At 40.5% G+C, this 16,085-nt stretch overlaps 1 protein-coding gene across 4 annotated transcripts; it reads right to left on the bottom strand.

Annotated features, from left to right (window-relative positions):
• Positions 1–5,858: 5,858 nt before the first annotated feature.
• caly (calcyon neuron-specific vesicular protein) lies at positions 5,859–15,791 on the bottom strand. Of its 4 annotated transcripts, none has more exons than XM_031289394.2 (5): positions 15,521–15,791; positions 12,605–12,771; positions 11,840–11,956; positions 10,183–10,296; positions 5,859–7,918 (listed from the first exon to the last, which is right to left on the bottom strand). In XM_031289394.2, exons 2-5 carry the CDS (start codon positions 12,731–12,733, stop codon positions 7,676–7,678), a joined length of 603 nt encoding a protein of 200 aa, XP_031145254.1. In that variant the 5' UTR covers positions 12,734–12,771; positions 15,521–15,791; the 3' UTR covers positions 5,859–7,675. The 4 variants fall into 4 exon arrangements, with proteins under 4 accessions (XP_031145254.1, XP_031145253.1, XP_031145251.1 ...); XM_031289393.2 differs by having other exon boundaries at positions 5,859–7,921; positions 12,605–12,867; positions 15,521–15,777; XM_031289391.2 differs by having other exon boundaries at positions 5,859–7,921; positions 15,521–15,769.
• Between the last annotated feature and the right edge of the window lie 294 nt (positions 15,792–16,085).

The following is a 16,085-nucleotide window of genomic DNA, read 5'->3' as shown; positions in this document are numbered from 1 at the left end:
CCCTAGGTGGCAGCGTACCTCATGAAACCTCCACCACCACTGTAGCAATAACATCATTCCAATTACAAAACCTCCTCAATTGTCCTCCCTTTTATTTGCTCCGCAGGGCAACGAAACTGGATGACAGTGCGTCCGAACACTCGATAAGTTATGATCAGCTGCCCCGTCTCTCGCTCCCGCCCTTTAAACAGCAGCTTGATAGGATCTGTGAGGCTCGCTGGGCATGTATAGTGTTACTCTCATCAAAGGGGGCTGAATGGGGGTGAATGGAGGACGATGTGTGTACTGCCTCTGCTTAGTGGAGGCATTTCCAGCTGGCGCCAGGGCAGAGGAAACCCACTGAGACACACAACAACACACACAGACACAGGGGTCAGCCTGGATTCACCCTCCTCCTCCACCACCTCCATGCCTCTTGGCCTCCACCTCCTCCTCTTCTTCTACCCAAACCCTCACCCCCCGCCTTCTCTTCCCAGGCCTGGCCGCCTCTCATCTGCTCTTTCTGTCTTGTTCATCTTTTCTTCTGCTTTTCTTTCCATCTCTCTGCTGTCTCCTTTTCTCTTCCTCACTCTCTCTCTCTCTCTCTCTCTCTCTCTCTCTCTCTCTCTCTCTCTCTCTCTCTCTCTCTCTCTCTCTCACTCTCTCTTCCAATTTATCAAACTTTCACTTTAATAACATTTTATTACACTTAAAAATGCTCTAAAGAGCCAACTTAGCTCTCCAACTTAGCTTTATTAACCACATTTATGCTCTGAGTAGGGACAGCCGATCAGAGACTTTATTTATCTTACATCTGCCATATTGTTCATTCTTTTAAAGACCCACTACAATGACAACCAAGTTGTTATCCTTGTTAACATGTAGGCCTACATATGGTGTTTTTTATATGCTACAAGACATATCATGAGTGAAATAAAAGCCGTCAACGCCATTGCTGAGCATTTCCGCCTTGCACTGCAGTGTACCAATGACAAAAAACAGATTCACACAGAAATGATCTTGCGGGTGTGACAATGTGAACACGCTGCAACATCGTAGCAGATATTTTTGCATGTTTCACATCTCCCTGTCAGCCACTGCCAGATACAAGCTAACAAGCTTGACAGAGTCTGGGTCTGACTGACAGTGTGTTCAGGACGCCGAAACTATCACTGCAGACCGTGAGCCGGCTATGACGCGTCCTGTCTGAACAGCCCAATTGGATAACATTGGCGCCAAAAGGAAGCTTTAGCGTCCTGTCTGAACATAGACTGGGTAAACCCAATTCGATCTGCCGGCGATTTGATTTCGCCCTGCAGCTCAGGCTGGAAACCTGTACATTTATCTATCCTGCTTCCGTTACAATTTTGCAGGGACCAATCACAAACTGGCTTATCCACCTGCCGCACTATTGGCGGGTTTAACACGATGACGATAACGAAGCGACCAAGCAGCTTCTTGTTTACATTTGGCCACCGAAGCGCAGCAACCCGTTGATGCCGCTGTCGCTGCTACGTCACCCGGATCGTTGGTCTGATTGGTTGAAGGACTATCCAATTGCGTACAGAGTCATTTGAACTATGCCCGTTGATCATACCTCTTGTGCAGTAGAAAATACAGAGCAGACTCCCCAGACTAATGTTCAATCTTAAAAGGTTGAGCTTGGTCTGGTGATAGCCAGACTAGTCTGAACATGGCGTGAGGGTCAAATATGTATGGCTGAATCTCTCCGATGCTTAAAGCCATCTTGATGCACACTGCTCTTTCACCGGTCAACTTAGCACAACAGCGGTGGTGGACCGGGCGCAAGGCCGGATCCAGAATTTCTCTATAACTGAGAAAGAGTAGATGGGCTTTCAGCACTTTTTGAGTTTTTTTCTACTTTTTATGTATAAAATCATGTGAAATTAAATATGAGTATTTTTACATACTTTAAAACGTGTCTAGAGGCTAACTTTAAAATAAATACATTTTACTTAGTGATAGGCTATGTGTTTCTGTCAAATTTAAATGAAAAAGTGTTCATATTATTCACGTGAACAACATTCTAATATATTTATAATTTATATACAGTATATATAAATAAGGATGAAATAATTGGAAATTGCCTTAAAAAAAAGCTGGAGCAGGAAAGAAAGGTAGACCCAAGGTACAATAAGCAGAAAGTAGCTCTGCATTGACGACAGAAAATTAAGATATCATAATTAAAAGCATTTTAATAATTTGGGGGAAATATGCTTATTCACTTTCTTGCAGAGGGTTAGATGAAAAGATTATATCAGATCATATCTGTGCAGTAAATATGAAGCTCCAGAATCTGAAATAGTCCAGCGGCTAGGCTAGCTGTTTCTCCCTGTTTCAAATCGTTTTGCTAAGCTAAGCTCACCAGCTGCTGGCTTCAGGTTAATATTTAACATACACATTAGAGTGGTATCGGTCTTCTCATCTAACACTCCACTAGAAAGCAAATAAACATATTTCCCAAAATAAGGTAGTGAGCAGGAGTAAAAGTGAATGGTTTTTACTTTAACTTAAGTTTCACATTTTTCACTTTTAGCAGTTTCATAAATATGCTCTCTATCCCACCTTCCTCTTTGTTTTCATCTCCATCTTCTGCCTTTTATCCACATCTACCCATCTTTTTTATTGTATATTCCATTTTGTGGAAATGCTAACTCTGCTAAAGAGGGAGCTGCATCATAACGCCTCCTGTCTGATCAGCTTCAGATACACAGGAAAACAGAAAAGGAGGAAGACCATAATCACCACAAAGCTTTGTTCCTCCTCTCCAACATTTCAGTGACATCAGGGTCCAGAGGAACTTGATTCTACTGGGACGTTAACGGCTAAATGACTCTTGGCACGGCCCTCCCTCACACTCTTCAGGGGGGAAGGGGGGACTCCGAACGGTCAGAACAAATTAAAGAGCCAACCTGCTATTTTACTGTTCAGATCTGTTGATGCTATAAAGCAGGAAAATGGGTCTTGGCGGCCTTTACGTGACTATGCGGCTGATTTTACGTGATTTTCCCCCGGCCCTGAATCTAAGCCTTTTTGGCACAACATGCTATGCCTTGACCAAGCATGGGATCTGTAAATGCCCTAATAAATATTTTTTTAGCATTTTATTTAGTTCCATGCCCTGGGCCAACAGCATCTAAAGTATGTCACCCAGTAACAGTGGGGAGGAAAAAAATCCCCTACAGGCTAAACAGGGCGTAATGTAGATTTAATTAACAAGCTAAGCATGGGCTCACACACACACACACACACACACAAACACACACACACACACACACACACACACACACACACACACACACACACACACACACACACACTCTCTCTCTCTCTAACAGACACAGAAGCACAGAGATCCACGCGTGAAATACAAAGACGCTCACACTATAAACTTTACAAAACACACACATAACTCAAGGTTAATGATTTCATAGTCACACACACACTTCTAAAAAGGCATCACACACCCACACACACAACATTCAAGCCACACATCCCTGGGTTTAGAGCAATGTGTGAAAATATGTGAGTGTAAATGAGATGCAGACAGGCTCACAGCAGTAAACCCAGCAGTGAGAGAGAGAGAGAGAGAGAGAGAGAGAGAGAGAGAGAGAGAGAGAGAGAGAGGGTGTGGCTTGGCTTTGCATAGCTAAACTAAAGTTTGAGGAGGAAGGAATCATATTTTGAATTCTATGCATACTGATCATAAGTAACAGTAACAGAGTGTAAAAGGCGCTGTACATTTGTCTTCTGCTGTCTTCTGTTATTTAAGATTAGATATGTTTTTCTTCTTCTTCAAACCAGACTCTGAATAGCCAATGTTACAGTTTGTTTCGATTGCTTAAGCACTATTTTGTTACCATATGAAACACACATGTTTCAGTTTGAAGCAGTTACACACTGCTGTTGCTAACCTAAAACACTTTTAGCAATTCTACTTCTCGGTGATTAGAGTACTGTAAATGAAGTACACAGAGAAAGTGCAAATATACAATAAGTTCACCAAACACTATACAAGACCAATGCTGCAGACTGAGGAAAATATAATTTATTTCTCTCCATATACTCAAATCAGTCAACATGTCAACATGGAGAATCACAGCAAAACATGTCCCAGTTTTCATACAGCTACTACAGTAATGTGTATAACACTGTTAGCTCAGCAAACAACAGACAAACATAAAATACTGTATCCAGTACAGGTCACAATTACAGAAAAAAACAACAACAAACAAACAAAAAAAAAATCTGAAAAAGTACAGAAAATACTAGACATTATCTCTTCGCGTAGCTGGATCTGGCCAGAGAATTTCATCAACATCACAGGCGATATCCTCATTGGCAAGGCAACGTGGGAAGAACCGTCTTGAATGTCGAATCCATCCTTGCACAGCTGCAAGCCAACCTGTTCACAGGCGTCCTCCATGGCCTGAATGAGGGGTACCTCTTCCTCTACCTCCTTCTCCTCCTCTGTGGATTCCCCCTTTCACCCTCCCTCTTCTTCTGACTCCTTTCATTTTGATTGAAGGCAGGTGAACTTATCTGCTGCATTTGTATAGTGCTTAAATCTGAATGGTGTGTCTACAATAAAGCAATCGTGTTTGTGCACCTGATGGCTGTGTTTCACAGATTGGCTCATAGGTGTGGTAATTTGACAGTCAGTGCTTTGGAATTGCAAGGAAGTAACATCATGCTATACTTCTGTGTCTAATGTATAAGTGTGTTTAGTGTTTTGCAATCACTGTGTGTGTATTTGTTTGCAAAAAGTGTGAGGCTGACATTGTGTGGTGCACATCTGGGCCAATGTTTTGCTCCTTGAGTGTAAGGTTTTGATAATTGTGTAATACTTTTGATTTCAGTGTGTAAGCAATCGGCAAAAACTGTAATCTAAGAGTAGGAATGTACTGCATGTAGAGGTGAGACCTACATTAAAATGTTTACCTAAATAAAGTATGCAAGTTTTATAAGAAAAATGTGCTTTAAGTATCAAAAGAAAAATGTATCTCTTTGCGGAACAGTCACTGTCATTGTTATAAGGGTAACAGTCAACAATACGGTACACAAACGTTACTAGAGAGCGATAGAGGGACAAATCTGATAATGAATCCTGCTGTCTCTTGTTTTTCAAGAGCTAATTGTGAATTAGCAGTAAAAAAACACAAGAGTAAGTAAGTATGGTAAGATAATCATGGAGTAATGGAGAGTACCCTCTCAGTATGACATATCACTTTACTTGACGGGGCAGAAAAAAGTAATTCATTCAGGTAATTGGTGATAAATGAGTACTTTTGTTAGTAATAATTAATTAGTTTTGTGCAGCTCAGCAGCTGATTTGGAGTTAATGAGGACTGACTCATGAAGAAAGTTTTAGTAGCTGAACTCATCAACCCAGTTCACAAATACCTCACCATTACATTCTTTTTCACCAAGATAGTATCTCGTGGTCTGTTTTTAAGTAACGTAGGTTATAATTATCAACTGTATAGACTGTATATTTTATAACACAGCATTTCTCTGAAAAGTTACTAGTTACTTTATATATTATGATTTCAGATAAAAAAAAACATTTGATGGGCTTACAGTGTGTACACCTTTATGGTGCTCTAAATACAAAGCGCAGTTAGTTCCTAGTTCTCCTCCCAGGCAGCACGGCAATGGTTATGTTTAGGGTTAAGGTTAGGGTTAGCTGCCTGGAAGGCGCCGTTGGAGGCAAAAAACACTACTGAGCCTAAAAAAACACCTAATGAATGTTTTCTGTTAAATAAAACCACCAATATTCAGTCTCGACGAATCATTAATTCAGGTCATTAGAGGCAATGAGTCTAAATCAACAGGGCCACTTGCCAATGAGACAACTCCACACTTGAGTCATTTATTTCTGTTCAGACAGTGACATCAGAGCAGATGGGTCTGATGTAAACGTTTGGCACTTGAACCCCCAAAGAACAAGCTGTGCTGTGATCTCACATTCGTCCTACTCGCAGGAAGAGTTTTGTTTCAAAATGAGATATCCACCGTTTGAAAAAGTGACAAAGAGAAAATGTAGGTCAAAATAAGTGAAAGCAAATAATTAGGACACATTACAAGATTTGTCAAAGAATTTTGATCTATTTCTGATGACGGTTGAAGAAAAACAATATTTGTTTCACATAGTTTTTCCCTTAAAAATGGATGAACACTAGATTGTGAAAGAGCACTTAAAGCAAGATTTTCAAACACAACTTTACCGTTGAAAAGACATCAAAACAACATACACGTAAATCGTCTGTTAATAAAATAAATAGAAACATGTGCAGGCAATAGAAGCTTTTAGGTAGTACATTATAAGCACTAATTACATCTACTGCATGATTAGAGCAGCTACTTCATACATTCATATAAGGATCATGATGAGTCAACCCTGTGGTTATACTGTACATGTTCATTTACAGTGGCATTACAGAATACTTACAGCAACATTAATCAAAACAAAATTTAGCAACAAAACTAATACATTGCTAGTTTTAAAATCACCTTACATACATGAACATACAGCATTATTAAAATTTAGATTGTTTTTAAGTAATACATTAAAAGCTCTCAAGTTTTTTTTATAATTACTGCAAGTAGCTCACATCATCATGTAACATAATAAGAGTCTTCAAATGAAAAGTGGCTTCAGAAAGATTTAAGGCCCATTTACTTGTTGCACACTTTATTGTGTTAAAGATTTAATTTAAAACAGACTAAATTGACTTTTTGGCGATGAATTCTACACACAATTATCCATAATGACAACAAAGTTGTAGTTTTAGATTTTTATTAGTTTGATACTTTCCAAAGCCACTGTGTGAGCCTCTTTAAACACACTTTCCTCTGACTCTAACTGTAGACGCACACAGAACTGCAATTAACAATCTCTGGATAATAAGATGAAGAATTGACAAAAAATGTAAACAGTCAATTATAGCTCCTTGTCTTACTGTTTAAAGAGTGAGCACATTCACTGATGATTTCGTATATTCCACCTCTGAAACTCAACGAATAGACGGGGAGATAACGAGACGAGGTGATGAGGAGAAACTCGCAGTAGTCTCATTAAAAACTTGTTATCTTCACTTCTCACTCTGCGCTCTCTCACCTCGCTTCTCTTCTCTCACCTACAACTTTCTCAGACAAGTATGCAAATCATACAGTGTATGCATACACAGACACACACACATGAACGCAAATATGCATACAAATGCGTTCAAATGTAGGCCTATGTGAGCATCCGCAGTGTACAGTATTTACACACACACTGAATGCAGATGGCGGAGATTACTCATGCCTCAGTAACACTGTAAAAGTCAGGCACATTCTCCAACACTTTAATAACATTCCTGCCTCTAACCACAACAACTCTCTCTCTCTCTCTCTCTCTCTCTCTCTCTCTCTCTCTCTCTCACATATACACACACACACACACACACACACACACACACACACACACACACACACAGTTGGGTATTAGCTTCTTAAATACATGTGGTTTACATAGCTGATTTAAATGTTCAGTAGTTACACCTTTAAGGATTTGGAGCACCAGTATAAACAAGTGATTCGATGGACTGTACGAGGGAAGAAAGACACAATAATCTACGCTGCCTCCCCATCATCATTTCCACCTTTAACACCTGCGTTTCTGTCAGCCCCTTCACTCTTCTCCCTCCAGTCCTCCTGGCAGAAGCTCACTGCCTTGTTTGGCCACCTCTGCCTCCTTCAGAGCATTGATGACTGGTAACCATGGCGATGGCAACTCCGGCCCAGTCCTCTTGACCTGGTTAAGGTGGCTGAGCGCGGCGTACAGCCCGGTGTTGGCCCCGTCGCGGACGCCCAGAACCCCCTGCTGCTGCTGCTCTGTGTAGTACATCTCCAGAGCTGCTGGGGTGCAGTGCTTCTGCTGTTACAACAGAAAGACAAACGTATCTTAGTTTGTTTCAATCTAGGTGACATTACTGTAATAACGTAAGACCCTCCCAGCAGGTCAACATAGACTGTTTACTTGTCCATGAAATTAATTTACTGTATGATTATTTGTATTAATAATGATTAACAAACTCATCTAGGACAACTTTTATAAGTACATATACATATATATCAATATGTAAATGATGCACATGAATACGTTTTGGGGATTTGTTCATTCATCAAGGTCTCTGTCTACAGTCATGTTAGAATGTGTTCTGGTGTATCTCTAAACTGTGAAAACTTAATATAATTGTTATGGTAGAAACAAAAATAACCATTAACCATTGCCTAATCCTAGTGCCTTCCAGGCAGCGCTGCCTGGAAGGAGACGTTGGGGGCTTAAAACACTGATGAACACGTTGGGGGCTTAAAACACCGATAAACTTTCAGAGGTGACACTAAATCCAAGTACTTTCAGGTGCTGCTAACAGTGTTGACCATTGTGGTTGTCCAGTAGATGTGTCATTACATTACAACAAAGACTATTACAACAAGAACATTACAATAACTACCATGTACTGCCACATTGCAAAGACACTTTAACAGACACAATGACATCCAAGCCCTGGCAAGCATCAAGGCAGAAGAGCCAGCAAAAATTAAAAGATTAGATAAAATATCTTCACTCAATCTCCACCCACTAGCTTTTTTTCTGGGGCTGCCAACAATACCTCAACAGATGAAATTAGCTCATTGTGGACCTTGAGTTAAGATTGTTCTAAATACCTTTTTATAAAGCCAAAAAATAACTTAATAAATCTGAACATAATGCAGGGTTTGGAAAGCTTAGGGAGGCATCACAGTGCAAGGAAACATTTAGAAAACCTTTATCAGTAAAAAAAAATGTTGTAAAAGCCATCTTTATCAAAAAAACTGTTGATTAAAAAGTGTAAGAAACAAGTGACAACAAATGTTAGCATCACAGTACAAAGTGAGTTTTTCTTCACTAGTACGCAGCGCAAATGTTTCTACAAATCAGACCAGGGGAGTTTAAATACCTCCTGTAAACGTGTTTCTTCTTTCTCCAAATGACGTTAAAGATTTACAGTAGTAATACGCCACGGTTGCAAAGTCCATTTAGAAAAAGCCTTAATTTAAGGAAAAAGCATCCTGTGCAACATCTTTAAACTCACATTTGCTTGTTTTGAGGAGGGTGAGTGTGTACAAGACAATGTGGGCAAATGAAATCAAAGAAACCGAGCGTCCATCCTGGTAATGTTGTGTTTTGGAAAGAGCCCACTGAGTTGTGTTGACCTCATGAGTGTTTCCCTTCCGAGGGTCCACTACCTGACCCCTCACACTGAGGATTTGAACCTCTCAAAAGCACAGCAGTGATTACGCCTCCCTCCATCCTCACTTCTCTTTTTATGTCTCCAACAACGCTTTAGCAGGAAAAAATGCTGAAAGCAACTGTAACAGGCATAAACTTCAAAAGCCTTGCCGGAAGGTCCACCCCCCCTTCGCTTCCCCCTTCACTGTTAAGCCTTTAATCACAGTTCAGTCACGCTCAGCTCTAATTAAAGACCCCTCTGATTCACAGGCGGGCGTCCCAATCTCTGCCTGAGCGGAAAGCTGGGTCTGTAGCTCCCTTTCCCTCCTTCTCCCTCTGTCTCTCCCACTCTCTCATTTTCTTCTGCATGACTCTTAAACTAACATGCCTGAGAGCGCAGGCTCACTACACGATGCCTCCAAGGTGTCATTGGAAGATAATGAGTTTGAGTTTCCAGCTCCAGTTTTCAGAGAATCCTCCCCAAGTGATTGATGTGAGGGTGTGTCGAGAAACAAAGCACCAGCTGCATTGTAGACTGTGTGTACCCTTTGAGTGGGTGTCGCACAGACTACTTTAACCTGGATAATGAAATTAGAAGGTTGAGGTTGAGTCTATTACATGAGCTGATTCTGCTGGTCTCTGCTTTATTGACGGAAGATGATGGCCATTTAGATTTCTTTCTCTCCCTAAATCATGTAGATCCACAGTGTGTGGTGTGTGTGTGTGTGTGTGTGTGTGTGTGTGTGTGTGTGTGTGTGTGTGTGTGTGTGTGTGTGTGTGTGTGTGTGGACACAAGTGCACTGCATGTGTGTTTATGCACACTCATTTTCTGCAAGGATAGCATTTTAATGGCTTGGACTGTGTATGTGAGCTCATCTATGTGTGTGTAGGTTTGTGTGTACGTGTGTGTTTATGCTGCGCACCTTAAGGATGAAACCCTCTGGGCAGGTAAGTTGGTCATACCACATGGCTTTGTACATCAACAGGAGGAGCAGGCTGGTCAGGAAGGCCAATGTAATGAGGATCAGACCTGTGATCTGAGCAACAACAGACACACACGCACACACGTGCACACACACACACACACACACACACATATATATATATATATATATATATATATATATATATATATAATATACACACCACTTCAGCAACAAGTGTCATCAATACTGAAAGAGTAAAGCTGGTAATATATTGTTGTTCTGGCTTCCCAACCCTGTCTGTGGCACTCAGCCCCAATCCCATTGGTTTCTACTGAAGACAGGTAAACAAACTAACTTAAAAATTTCACTTTAAAAAAGGCAAAATATTTTCGTAAAAGAGCTGGGCAGAACATATCAGTCAGTGCAATTGTTTGGCTCATTGTTGTGTTTTTAAGTCCAACTGAAATTAAATTGCATATATTTGTCTGCTACAGCATACATATTGATATCTGCTCTATAAATTAGTTCTTCTGTGTTCTCCTTTGGGGAAAAAATCTGTCTAGATGGAGACCTTATTTCCATACTGCAAATTAAATTTTGCGCAAAGCAGTAATGTCAGCGTTCTACCATAGACAGGGCAGATGGTCACACTGAGCCACAGACTCTTAACAACAACCGACATTAGCTTTTCTGCTAAAGACTCCTTATATAATCTACAAACATGAACACAGGTCTTTTTTCTGCACCTTTGCTTGTTGAACAAGCCACCAAACAAACATTCAGTGGGGACAGTGCACTGCTAACGTCAGTTTGCAGGTTAGATAGTTAATCAGCTGCAGCACATTAAACCGCATGTAAACATTCCTGCAAATGTCACTTCGGTCAAGTCAGATGCTGGTGTGTTCCTTACTCTTCAATACCACTAACAACACACCGTCTGCCCATGACATGTAGGCTATGGTTTTACATTGTTTACTTTTCCTCCCGGCATTCTGGCAGCCTGCCAGGCAGCTGCTGTCAATCTAACACAGATGCGCCCTTCCAGCCAGCTGAGATGAAAAGCGTATTTCTGATATTTCCCCAAATACCTTTTATCTTCCTTTTATTAATACAAAACTATAAACAACGCATTAAAATAACATGTTGACAGTATTTTAGACTGCAAAAAGGGATGACTAAATGTGATTTCTGTTGGACTTTAAAGCAACACCAAAGCACTTTTCCTCTTCGTTCCCCCTACAGGTTGGAAGCGGAATTGTCCATTACCGATCTAATTCGAACTACAGATCCACTACCCGATCTGGCAAACTTGCATAGTGCGGTTTTAGCAGATAGAGGGCCGCAAAGCGAATGCAGAAGTGGCGTTCACCCTGTTACGAGTTGATGAACCACTGAAACGATTTTGGAAACATTATTTTAAGGTACAACATAATATTTGGTGTTGCTTTAACCTTTTCTGAACAACAATGGAGCTCTATGGCAGGAATGAATTATATCAGGCTTTGGATACACAGTTAATACTTAAGTGTGTTAAGTTCTATTGTTGGTTTTGGTCTTTTCATGAGATTTGTTTACAATAAGAAAAACATAAAATATCACCAGACTTATGTTTTAATCAGAACATAATTCCCCAGACTCCAGAAGGTTGCTGTACCTTGGCTTTCTCTGAAACATCACTGTAGAAGTTGATATTCAGCTTCTTGATATTGGGCACATACAGCTTGTTCTTCTTCTGCGGCAGCTGATATTGTGTTGATGTCTTTACAATGACCTGCAGCAGAAACAATGCACTGTTATTGTGACGTTTCTGGATATAAACTGAGAACTACTAATTAGCTGTTATTTGTTTTACATTATGGTGGATGGATGATGATGTGCCCAGTGTTCAGCGCAGGGTCAGTGATTCTGTGTCCACTGAAAATACTCTTTTGCATGTCTAAAAATACACAAGCATCATTTGCGAAAACAGCCAGTTCTAATCGATGCCTTAAAAACACTTTGGGAGCTACAAAGTGTTTTTCATGTTAATGTTTCAGCAACATCTAGTTAGCCTGTGGAACATCCTGTTCTGCTGAGTGCATCATCCAACCAAAATTTCAGGGCTTTCATCTTCCATTATGCATTCAAAGAGGTGCTTGCATTGCGTGGGCTAATGCCAAGGTTTTAACCTGGGACGGTAGGTAACAGAAGGTAAATACAGCAGTCTCAGAGTTGGGACTCATGCTTGGAAGGTATGCCCTTATGAATTTTAATAGTGTTTGTCCAGATGTGAATTTGTTGGTTATTTCTGTGATGCTGTAATGCTGGTTTGTTGTGGTCGGTGTGCAACTTAGAAACACAGTATTTTAGAGGAAAACAAATATAAGTAGGTAGGCACATAAACAGACTTACAAACACTGACCTAATAAGCCGCACTTACCTTGTCTGCAAATGGCTGCTGGAGCTGGTTGACCTCCAGGGGTGTGATGAGGGGGATGTTATCAAAGCCGTCGTCCGCAGACGGCTGCTTCTCCAGCTTATCAGACAGATTGCTGCCTAGCTTCACCATAGCTGCTCGGCTGTCTAAAAAAAAATGCCTGGATAGATCTGGAGAGCAGGGACAGACAGTTCAGGTCAGACTGACTCAGACTGTGTTCTTTTAACCAAATGTGACAGCACTGCTTGTAGCTCAAATCCTGGATACTGCCAGGACACAAAAGAAATTGGAGAAGATGGCAGCATGATGAGGAAAAACAGGATGGTACAAGAGTAATATAGACCACACAAAAAGGATAATAGAATAAAAAAGTATTTCTGAGACTGCAAGAAAGTAGTACGTAGATGCAATGTCAGCCTGTTAGTCCACTGCTTTGGTCCAGACTGAAATATCTCACCAACTATGGGATGGATAGCTATGAAATCTCGTACAGAGATGCATGACTCCCTTTGGATGAGATGTATTGACTTTGGTGATTATCAGGTTAAAATTTGTATTTGTCCAATATTTTGATTTATGACTAAGTAGCCTACCTGCAGAACTCATGGCGTTCTCATCAGCCAAAGTTGTACCGAGTGTTAATTAGAAAATATTAGCATACTAACACATTAACTAACATGGTGAACATGGTAAACATTATACCTGCTATAAACATCAGCAGGTTAGCATTGTCATTGTGAGTATGTTAGCATGCCTATGTTAGCATTTAGCTCAAAGCACCACCGTGAAACCACAACATGTGTTTTTTACACTTCAATTATTTGTATTAGAGGTGCTGGTAGATGGATTTTGTTACATTTGGACAGAGCTAGGCTAGCTGTTTCCCCCTGTTTCCAGTCATTATGCTAAGCTAAACCAACCGGCTGCTTGCAGTAGTTTCATACAGTATGGTTACCTACAGATATGAGAATGATATAAATCTTCTCATCTAACTCTCAGCAAGAAAGCAAATAAACATATTTCCCCAAAATATCAGAGTATTCCTTTAATAATTGAATAATTCTGAGAGGTAAGTGGAATTATAATTATCTGGCTTCTAGTGGGGGTGCCATCTTAAATGTCTTTAGACTTCTATGTTTGCAACCATCCTAATACAGTAGGAATACTTTCCTCCTGGTTATCCAATCCAGTAAACATTGTTTCATAAGTGTGAGTGTATGATTCATTTCATATATATCTCAGCCTCAGCTATTCCTCCAAACTCTTTATTGTTTAGAACCGACGTGTAAATCTAATGCGCCACCAACACAGTGCTGAACGCCCTTCCGCTCTGATTCTATTTTTTCTCCTCGATCAAATGATCATCTGAATGTGGAGGGAAGAGGTGAGGAGCTACTTATCTCATTCACACCGTGCAACACAACACCTTCCCTCAGCCAAGGACCCCACGGGCCATACTGACGCCACTGACTCACAATGATGATACACTCACCAGGAGGCAAAGTTTTTTTTATGATGCAGGAGAAATCCCTTATGCACACAAAATGTGTTTTTCATAAAGGATATATACAGGATCATTAACTAAGGCTGCCGACAAATCTACTGTGAATAAATGCTGCTAAAGAAAGAATATTTAATGTTTTTATTTATTAAGTGGAAACCTTAAACCAAATTTAATTGTGGACTTAGATTACAGCAGACCAGGTCTACAGAGAATAATGGTGCAAAGTGATCGCCTCTAAACTGTGTAAAAGATGAAGACGTATCTTCTGATGCAGAATCTGTTCATGTTTTTTTTCAAGCAGTTAAATAGCAGCTTTTGTCAAGTGAGAAAAAAAGAAGGATCTTAAGTAAGTATATTATTCAAGAAATACAGTAGGCTACATAGTACTTGGTGTCCTTTGTGAGTGGGTGGCTAAAGTGGTCGTGCTGACCACCATTTTTCCTCCCCACTGTTGGAGGGAAATGTGAGTACTTGATGAATCATTCTGAATCTGTGATTAACAAATGAGCCGGGTGTTGCTGTCAAATACTCAGTGTTCCCATACTGACAGGAAATGAGAGCTGCAAATGACATATTTTAAATGCACATTAATTAATTACGCACTATGCATATTATTAGCAGAATGATGGCATGAATATGCAGATTAATCCATCGCCACAATCTGACATATATCAACTAACAGGACAGGGAAGACGCAGCTTTCTGAAGGTGAAGACGTGCTGTGTTAGGAATAGGTAAGAGTGGGTTCTTTATGCCTGTGCCTCTCAAGTTCTTCAGGGTTCACTGGTCATGCATATCTGAACTTGCTGCACTGAAGACTGCTGCGACAAGATATATACAGGATGTGTAACAAGTAATCAGAGTGCAGAGATGTAACACAGCACAAGAAATAGATAGAAGGCTGATAAATAAAAACTATTTTCTATGTAATTTCTATCTAAAAAAAGATCTGAATTAAAAAGCATATTATTCCAGCCGATGAAGCCTGTTTTTCCATCTTAAATGTCACACTGTACATTTTTCTACATGACAAAGCTTGTGTTAAATGAGTTGCGTACTTAGTCTAATATATGTAGCCTAAAGACAAAAGGACGATCATTGGATGCGTAGTTAATTGTAGCCGTTTATGTAACGGTAGCCTAGCGCAAATTACAACGCAATTCAGCCTGCAAGAGAGACATACAGCCTCATATAACAACCGAATAAAGATGTAATGCTTCTCCATTCATTCACTAAAGCAGATGAAAAACCATGAATCACCTGCAGTTAAATCACTAAATCACGTCATGTGAAGAAAGGTCTCTCCGCAGCGGTAGGCTACAGGCTCTTTACCCGCAAACACGTGTGTGAAATACACAAATAAACGGCATGCGCACTCAAAAACATGAATGTAGAAAAGGGGGATATAAACTTACTGTGGTGTTCGGAGCTCTGTCGTCTGTGGATGGGATCGGATCCCACTGATGCTGACGGAGACTCGGTGTGAACGCCGGTTGCCGTGGTGATGTGTGATTCACGGCAGGACTGCGCATGTAATTCAGCCCTGGAGCTGCTCGTCCTCCGGAGGAAACTGGCAGCTCGGTGTGAATGCGCATCTTAACGCGACTCACTGGGATTGTGGCTGATCAGGAAATTGCGTTTTGCCTGTGGGAAATAATCACATCTCTGTTTATCCGAGTGTTTGTCACCAATGCGGTAAGACAGGGCCTTAAGGTCTAGTTTGTCTCTGAGTGGAAACACAAAGAGTGTGACTTTAGCCTATAATAAACCACATAGTAATTTGATTGCGACAAAGAATACTCGCGCAATATTGTGTTTATAGTTCGATGTGTTCACATGGAAACAGGGCTTATAGGATCAATAAAGTGCGAGCCAATGACGCAATTACAACGTAGGCCAACAAAACAACATGTACGAGTAGCCTATAACCTATAGCCTAAGTAGCCTAGTCTAAGCCATATCTTATTGTGCAAATGTAAT

This window comes from Sander lucioperca, chromosome 4 (genome assembly GCF_008315115.2).
Source record: "Sander lucioperca isolate FBNREF2018 chromosome 4, SLUC_FBN_1.2, whole genome shotgun sequence".
Taxonomy (NCBI): domain Eukaryota; kingdom Metazoa; phylum Chordata; class Actinopteri; order Perciformes; family Percidae; genus Sander; species Sander lucioperca.
The sequence above is the reverse complement of the archived record's forward strand: the minus strand, read 5'-3'. Positions and strand labels throughout refer to the sequence as shown.